This window comes from Diaporthe citri (assembly GCF_014595645.1).
Source record: "Diaporthe citri strain NFHF-8-4 chromosome Unknown scaffold_5, whole genome shotgun sequence".
NCBI lineage: Eukaryota > Fungi > Ascomycota > Sordariomycetes > Diaporthales > Diaporthaceae > Diaporthe > Diaporthe citri.
In genome coordinates this window covers 152,916-161,292 of record NW_025064850.1, presented here as the reverse complement: position 1 = coordinate 161,292, position 8,377 = coordinate 152,916, and the positions used below count along the sequence as shown (strand labels likewise).

Here is an 8,377-nt window from a genome sequence, read left to right as displayed (position 1 = left end):
TTTAGCTTATGCTTAGCTTTAATTTTAAGATTTAAACTAAAGAATAGGCTTTCTTAATGCATATCTTAGCAAAACCTTTATAAAATTCTTTAACTTATATAAAAAGATATATTGCATTATAAATAATGTAAGTAATTTAGGGGATTTAGGGTATGTATTACTTAAATAAGTCTAAGTCTACCTCCAGAGCTAAAAATTGCCTATCTAGGGCCCTTAGGGGCCAAACGCCCCTGCCCGCACCACAAGGTTTAACTAAAAACTAAGAATTGAAAAAGTACTAACTTAAAACTAAAACTACAATCTCAATTAAGTTTAACTAAAACTCAAAACTAATTTTACAACCCTGACATGGACGAAGTCGGCTAAAATCAGGGCGGCCAGAAGGAACTCTTCGTCGGAGGTTAATGTGCTCCCAGTGTGGCTGCCAACTCAGTGCTGCTTCGAAAAACATTTCAGGGATCCGACCGAGGAAACCCCCCGAGAAGCACCGGCTGAAGACTGTAAGCAGGCCAAATACTCCTGGCAGAGAATCTTCGTCGTACTTGAGTTCTCGAGTGTTGTAGTCTCCCAGTAACTGGCTGAGGGATTGAAGGTTTGGCATGCCACGCATGATCTCGCCCATGCTAGTTTCGATGCACTTCTCGGATTCCACACCTTGATGGAGCTGCTCTTCCCATACGCTGCACTGGCACATCCAGTGCAACGAATTTTGGCTGAAGATGAGGCGTTTGGAGGACATGCTGAACTCTTGATGGGTCCTACCACGTTTGTGATAGGGGCCCCAAAGGCTGAAATCAAACATTTCGCGCTTATCATGGATGAATCTTTCTTCGCCGAATTGGATAGAATCATCTTTCCAGGTTTCTGCTAGTCGAGGCGCCTCTGATACCAGGGAAACCGTCTTCGGCATCGCCGTCGTAGGCGACGATGGTCAAGGAGGCGTTCGCATATATGGCTCCCATGAGTTGAAGTTGCTCTGTGCTCTCGGCAGCCCGAGAACGGTCGATGCAAAGGGCGTCAACCCAAAGGTACCGCTCTCCAATCATAGATGTAAGTGACATGGCGTGTCGTACGATGGGGGCAAGCTGGGAGCAGATGACGGGATCGTCAAGGGCATCACGCCTTCGCAGTTTTGCCATGGTATCGGCCTGAATTTGCAGACCTTCAGCCTTTCCCCACCTGTAGCTCAAAGCGGCAAAGGAATTGCATTCCCTGCCCGAAATCAAGCACCTGTCTTGCGTATCGATGACCCAGGATGGACGAACTGCCCATATCTTCAGAGGATTCTTGCACCTTGTACCGTGAGATGACAGGCACCGTTTCCGCCAGTGGCCCACGATGCTAGTGTCAACCCACGTGGGATCCAAGATTCGTGCAATTCCGGGATGGTTCTTTACAGACTCCTTCCGGACGAGTAAAAGTTCGGCGCAGGTGCCGAGGTCTTTTATAGATTCTGTTAAATCGAGGACACCCGGCCGGACAATACTGATGACAACGTCTTTCGAACCATGTGCGGAGGCCTGATCTCTGTCACTGCTGCACCACACCTGAAACCATCTTGACTATGGGCTTGTGCCTGCTACATTTGGAGGACAGTGCCTCCTTGAAGGAGCCTAGATTGATCGCGCGGTGTTTTTTCTTGCTCGGGAAACTCGTAAGAGCGCTGCAGATCGCGTGGCAGATCTCGCAGTCAGAAAACTTCTCTGACGCGGCAAGTGGCATCACGATGTTCTCTTCCATGGATTTGGGGAGGCTGGGCCTGGGAGCTTTAGTCTAAACAGTTCCAACCTGGGAAGCCTTGGAGCTGGACAGACAGAGCGGACACTGGCAGTTCTGCCGATGCACCGAAGGAGTCTGCCACGGTGGATCGATGGAGGTGTGAGCCTGGTTCCTCGGCGGCAAAAATAAATCTAGAACCACTCGAGGCTGTTGCTGCTAAGATCACGGAGACTACGAACGACCCCAATAATTGCCAGAAGCTTTCCACAGGAATGATGCTTGATTTACCCCTCAAGTAAAATTCTTATAGGATGGGACAAAGGCGACGTCAGCCAATCAATCACATGTGCTGGTGCTTACTGTGACAAAGACGATGGGGATGCAACCGATCATATGCTTTAAAACTGTGTATTGCTCAAATTGAGGTAATGCATTATGAAGGCAGTAACACAGTTGTATTTGACACTGAAGATATGTTCATTATTCACATTGGGGGTCATGAATATATTGTAGACAAGCAGTAACAAACTAGGAATCAAAAATAAAAGGTCCTAGATTATTCGTTCCCATAGATGCATTTGGCGAAATGGTTTGATCCCATTCGCGAGTAAAAGTAAGTATATCGGCTCGTGGTGTACAAGCCATAACACTGGAGGAATTCCCTGTCATGTAGGCAAGAGATGGCTGTTGAACAATTTACTAGTAAGAGGATATATGTTGAACGCAGGCACAGTCGCATCTAAAGTTTCCGATTACATTCGTTGCCCCACGATGCAATCCTGGGAACGAGTCAGTAGGCAAATCTGGTGTACTGACAAACGGTGCCTGTGTTTCCGGCTGCGAGGGCCTTTAGCCCGAAAAAGCGCGGCTGACCTCCTCCGAGGGAAGCTCAATACAACTAAGCGGCCAAATCGACGCGGCTGCAGAGCGCCAAGAATGGTCTGGGCTTCCAATGGTCAGATAAAGTCGGCAGAAAGGATGTCTTTTTCATTTCGAAGCCACGTTGTGGTCTCCGGATTCTGCGGGGGCAACTGCTCCATGTAGCTCCCGGGGCGCACCACTCGCCTACTACCCTAGTTGAAAACAAATAGTGGCCGAAGCGAGGCGGCCGCTGCACAGCAGCATATCCCACGTATAGATAAGCTTTGTCCCAGCCTCAACCTGTCACCTAGTTCCTGATATATGGTTTCTCCAGTCCCTCATTTCTGTGTGTTATCAGAAGTGTTCGCACACTCACCAGGTCCTCAGGCTTACTTGTCTAGCTATCCCAATCAAAGATGGCCTTGAAGTCAATGTGGCTGGTGTCCTTGTTGACTGCTGTCGCATCAGCACAAGTGCCAGTGTATGGTCAGTGTGGGGGTATTGGCTTTACCGGGGCTACGAATTGTGCTCAAGGATCGGTCTGTACATCGTTGAACGCGTACTATTGTGAGTGACGTATTGGCTGGGGTTGTGTGCTTTATCCTCAGCTAACCCGAAATACAGCACAATGCATTCCAGGAACATCATCGGCTGCAGCAACCTCAAGCACATCCAAAGTGTCCACAACAACGACTACACTCAGAACAGTCACAACCTCCACAGTGGCGCCCAGCAGTGCACCAACGGGAACTCAGTATCTTATCACATTGTCAGTAATTCATGAAATCCACTCTCGTTGCGGCATACTCACCCTCCAAGCAGCGGCGACTCGTACTCTCAGACCGGGTTTGATATCAACGGCAACAAGCCATCAGCCAGCAACCCCCTTGGCAACCCACCTCTACCGGGATGGACAGCTGCCGGCGGTCTCAACTGGGTGGGCATGCTGGTCTCCCAGCTGCAAGTCTCAAATCTTCTGTCCTACAATTTTGCCTACGGTGGCGCAACGACGGACTCCAACATCGTCAAGCCGTACGACCCCAGCGTCAAGAGCTTCGTGGACCAGGTCGGCCAGTTCAGCAGCTCCCTGGCGGCTCACCCGTCGTACGCCCCCTGGACAGCATCAAACACCCTGGTGGGAGTATGGATCGGCGTGAACGATGTCGGCAACACGTACTACCTCAGCAACGTTACTGACGTTACCAACGCCGTCATTGCCAAGTATTTCGAGCAGCTCCAGATCATCTACAACGCTGGCGCCCGGAATTTCGTCCTTCTCAGCGTTCCACGTAAGTTCAATGCCCCGTTCCGATCACCACTAGAACTCTTTTGAACAGAGCCATACTGACACGACCTGCAAAGCGATCCAATACACGCCTATGATGCTGCAGCAAGCCTCGAGCGCCAGAGACGCCGAGGCAACTGTCATCGCCAAGTACAACCAGCTGCTGGCGTCCTCGCTTGCGAAGTTCACGTCGGCCAACAGCGGCGTCAACGCAAAGATCGTCGATACCACGACGCCCTTCATGACCGCCATCAAGAACCCCACCGCATACGGATCGCCGGACGCAACCTGCTACAACGCCGACGGCAAGAGCTGCCTGTGGTTCAACGATTACCACCCCGGCTATTCGATCAACAAGCTGGTCGCGCAGGCTGTTGCGAGCGCGTGGAAGGGAAGCTTCTTCTAAGTCAAGTTAGGAATAGACAAGGATAGCGTGTGGCCGCAAATCTTTCATGGGTTCTCAGCCAGTCGATCATCTCGCTACCATACGGACCTATCTAGGCAGCGAGCTACCTACTAGGTATAGAGGAAATACATTTCGCGATCCACGACTATTGCACGAATGTCTGCATGAGACGTAGTGATGTGAATAATGGCAATTGTATCATGTACATTGACAACTCTTTATCTACTATGGTCTGAAAATATACAAGAAGCTTTGAATCTAGAAAAAATCACACACAGTGTCCTTACTCCCCTTTAAAAACCGTCTATACCAAACCATGCAAGTTGAAGTCTCCCCGTCTAGTAGCGGCGACGGATGACGCGGCCCATGCTGTCCCGCCTCCTCCTCCTGGTGCAGGGCTCGCTGGCGTCGGCGCCGGCGTCGGCAGAGCTGCCGCCGGTGGCGACGTCGAAGGCGGCGATCTTCTCGGCTGCCTGCTCGGCGACGATCATGATGATGGCCTGGGTGTTACCCGTGGGCAGGTCCGGGTGGATGGAGGCGTCGACGACGAAGAGGTTGTCGGTGCCGTACACGCGGGTGTCGGTGTCGACGACGCTGGTGCCGTTGGAGCGCCCGTCGTCGGTGCCCATCTTGGCGGTGCCGACCCAGTGGTCGCCCGAGATGAGGGAGTCGGCGATGATGGACTCGGGCGTCGCGTCCGCGTCGAGGGCCATGGAGGCGGAGGCGGCGACGGTGGCGTTGTTCTGGGTGGTCGTGTCCATCCACCACTGGATGAAGTCGGAGAAGGCGGCCTTGTCGGCGTCGGTCACCAGCCAGGGCTTCACGTTCAGGACGGTGTTGCCGCCGGCCGTGATGCCGAGCTCGCCGGTGGAGGTGGTGCCGTGGGTGAGGAAGGCCCGGATGGTGAGGATGCCGTCCTTCATGACGCTGACGGTGCCCTGGAGGTAGCGCTCGACGCCGTCGGTGCCGTTGATCGAGGTCCACAGGTGCATACGCTGGGCGGCCTGGGTCAGGACACCGGAGCCTTGCTTGTAGAGCTCGAGATCGGCGTCCACAGGGTCGGTGGCGATGTCGTTGAACTTGTACGCAGTGAGGTTGGCCATGTTGAACTGCAGAGGAGCCTGGGCGTGGTCCTTGAGGCCGTGGCCAACAGGAAGGTCGATCCAGTCGGCCTCGTCGGGAAGCTTGACGCCGGTCGTACCACCCTGGACGATCTTGAGAGCATCGGACTTGCCGATGCCAGAGTTCCAGAGAATTCTAGGGGTGGACAGAGCTCCGGCAGCCAGGACGACCTTGCCGCCCTCCTTCAGGTTGATGATCTGCTGGCTGCCATCCTCGGCCTCGGTGAGGACACCGGTGACGCTGCTGCCATCACGCTTAACCTGGATGACCTTGCTGCCGAGCTTGAGGGTGAAGTTGTCGAGGTCCTCAGCGTGGGGCAGGTAGGTCCTGGCGGGGCCAGCACGGAGGTTGTTGGTGATGGACCAAGCGGGGCGGGAGTAGATCATGTGCTTCTCGTTGGGCGACTCGATGGAGTCGACCTCAGTCCAGCCCTGCCCGTCCAGGTAGGAAGAGACAACGTCGAACGCCTTGTCATCGTAGTACTGACCGTCAACCGAGGGCTGAGTGGTACCGGGGTTTCGGGAGTAGAGACGCTCAGCGGCCTTGCTCACGTCGCTCCAGGACCATCCCGCGGGCCAGTTGTTGAAGTCGTGCGCAGGGGGGTGGATGAAGTTCTCTCCATTGATGGAGCTGGATCCTCCAAGGAGACAGCCAGCCATCGAGGCGGTGTCACTGCAGATCTTGGTGCCAGGAAGGGCTGACATGCTGCTACCGAGGGCGGGGATATCATATGGCGTCAGGGTGTCGTTCCATGGCAAACCGGCATCAGATCCGAGCGCGACAGTGTTGGCGGGACCACGCTCGATCAGGAGGACACTTGAGCCAGCTTCGGCGATACGCTCAGCAGCGATGATGCCAGAAGGGCCACCACCAACGACGATCACATCGTAGGTCACGTTGGAGGTCGTAGGAATAACAGACGTGCTGTTGCCGCCGATTGGCGTGGTCGAGTTGCTGCCGGCACCAGGAGTAGGTGTGGTGGCCTCGGAGGCCTTCGCAGCCCATGTGTCGAACTTGGCGGACTTGGCATCCGCAGCTGGGACTCCGAACAAGCCAAACCCAGCACCGTGGTAAGGGATGGCGCTGGTGGGGTCTGAGGGAGTAGTTGGGTCTTCTGCGGAAAGAGCCCAGCCGAACACGGGGGTCTCGTCTGTTGGCTTGAAAGAGGTCGTGCCTCCCACGATACATCCCTCACAGAGGAAGGTGAAGGAGAAATGGGTGCTGTTGACAAATGTTCCGTCGGCAATAGGCTTTGCGCTGACCTCGGTGGCATCGTAAACGTCCGGGTTGGCGTATGCACCGGCGGTTCGGAAAGTGCTGACAACTTCCTCCCCGTTGGCCCAGGCAACGAGAAGGAGGTGGTTCAACATGCTCCCGGCGAGCGAAACGGCTCCCCATCCTCCTGTCTTTGTGATGGGCACCACGAGCTGTCCGATGAAGTCCGACTCGACCGTCTCGGGAAGGGCGATACCGAAGCTGAACGCACCGCCGTTGGCAGAGTATTGCATAAAGTCAATGCCTGTCTTGGCGTCTGTGTACGCGCTCGCCGTCGTAGCTGCCGTCGCCATGCGGGCGAGCCCGGCAAGGGCTGCCGCCGAACCCATAAGTGTGGAACGCATTTTTGTGTCTTTTCGAGGCGCTGAAAGAAGCTGTAGTGATATTGGTGTGATAGGGACCGAAGCTGACAGAGCCTAGCTCTGTGGTAATTGGTGAATGAATGAATGTGATAAAGAATGTAAAGCCAGGCAAATGCACTGACAAGAAAAAAACGAAAGACAACACCGAGCTTGCGGTGACTTCAAAGGATGCAATCCAAGATGGTCGTGCCAGAGGAAAGAAAAGGTGAGAAAGAGTCGAGCAACAGTCTCGACATATATTCGATGTTTCTGTGGACCACGGCCACCGCCTACCGCCTCTCGTGCGAGTTAGATTACCAAAATCGACGCTTTCGTGAGTCCCGCAACCTGTTTAGGGGGTTGCGTTCAGGGGACCGGCCTGAGTATTTCGGAGCTTTTTGTTTGACGCCATAACCCTGCAAGGGTCTTGTACATAATCTGCGCAGGCGGCGCTTGAGCTCAATGACAGATCCTCCGTGTAAGCTTTTGCGGGTCGCCTTCCGCAAGAGGAACTCTGTTTGCTCAGGGGCCAAGCATCCGGATTCTCGTGACCCATCACATGCGGTAGTTAGCGAGTCGTGCGTGGTATCATGAGTAGGAAACAAGGCCAGAAGAGGGCAGTGCTACGGAACAATTCGATAGAGCCACAAAAGTTGAGTCTCACGTTGCTGATCGACCACATTGTTTCGTTTCGTTCTGTTTCTGCAGTTTCTCGCTGTCCGTAGATCCTGCCGCCAGACGAAGCCTCAAAACTTCGGACGTGATGGTCCGCGCCCGGGGCGGACGGTGACGGTGGATACCTGGTCTTCGGATCCGGAGCCGGTGACAACGGGTATTGGTGGAACATCTGAGGAGGCTGCATTGCCCCTGTCATTAATGCTGCACTGGCTTAAACGCCAAGACAGCATGATGGGAAATTCGAGGGCCCTAATTCGCTGATCTTCTGCGAGGAACGGTCCGCCACATCTCGGCGAAACAACCGCTCAAGCGAGATACAAGGTGGATTCAATTCGACACACAGAACAAGATTAATAAAATAGGGAAACAACCTTGTTCGGTGGGCCATCAGGAGATCGCCTTCAAGGGAGCCGAGATGAGAGGAGGGCAGGCCCAGTGTATTGGATTCGCAGCGCCAGGGACATTGGCGTTGGCGTCATTGCACCACTCACAGTTGCCGAGGGGATTGTAAGGTGCCTGCCCTCTTGAGCCTCCTTTCCGCCGAAGAGCCCGGCAGTTTTTGGGGCTTGCACCAATAAAATGGCATCAAGTACGATTTTCCGGCCCCTTCAGCCTCAACCCCATCGTCGCCAAGCCCGGCGCCAATCGAAACGTCCCAAGATCTAGGCACCGGGCTGGGCTGCGAGGTTC

At 54.1% G+C, this 8,377-nt stretch overlaps 3 protein-coding genes across 3 annotated transcripts; 1 reads left to right on the top strand and 2 right to left on the bottom strand.

The window, feature by feature from the left end:
* Positions 1 to 848: 848 nt before the first annotated feature.
* On the bottom strand, positions 849 to 1,272 carry INS49_010770 (uncharacterized protein; the record flags this gene model as incomplete). Its single annotated transcript, XM_043171493.1, has 2 exons — positions 849 to 1,148; positions 1,231 to 1,272. The coding sequence occupies 2 exons, from the start codon at positions 1,270 to 1,272 to the stop codon at positions 849 to 851; spliced, it is 342 nt and encodes a 113-aa protein (XP_043023238.1).
* A 1,936-nt stretch (positions 1,273 to 3,208) lies between these two features.
* On the top strand, positions 3,209 to 4,271 carry INS49_010769 (uncharacterized protein; the record flags this gene model as incomplete). The annotated part of the gene is made up of 3 exons (XM_043171492.1): positions 3,209 to 3,315; positions 3,403 to 3,869; positions 3,943 to 4,271. 3 exons carry the CDS (start codon positions 3,209 to 3,211, stop codon positions 4,269 to 4,271), a joined length of 903 nt encoding a protein of 300 aa, XP_043023237.1.
* Positions 4,272 to 4,609: 338 nt separating this feature from the next.
* Positions 4,610 to 7,012, bottom strand: INS49_010768 (uncharacterized protein; the record flags this gene model as incomplete). The annotated part of the gene is made up of 1 exon (XM_043171491.1): positions 4,610 to 7,012. One exon carries the CDS (start codon positions 7,010 to 7,012, stop codon positions 4,610 to 4,612), a length of 2,403 nt encoding a protein of 800 aa, XP_043023236.1.
* Positions 7,013 to 8,377: the final 1,365 nt, after the last annotated feature.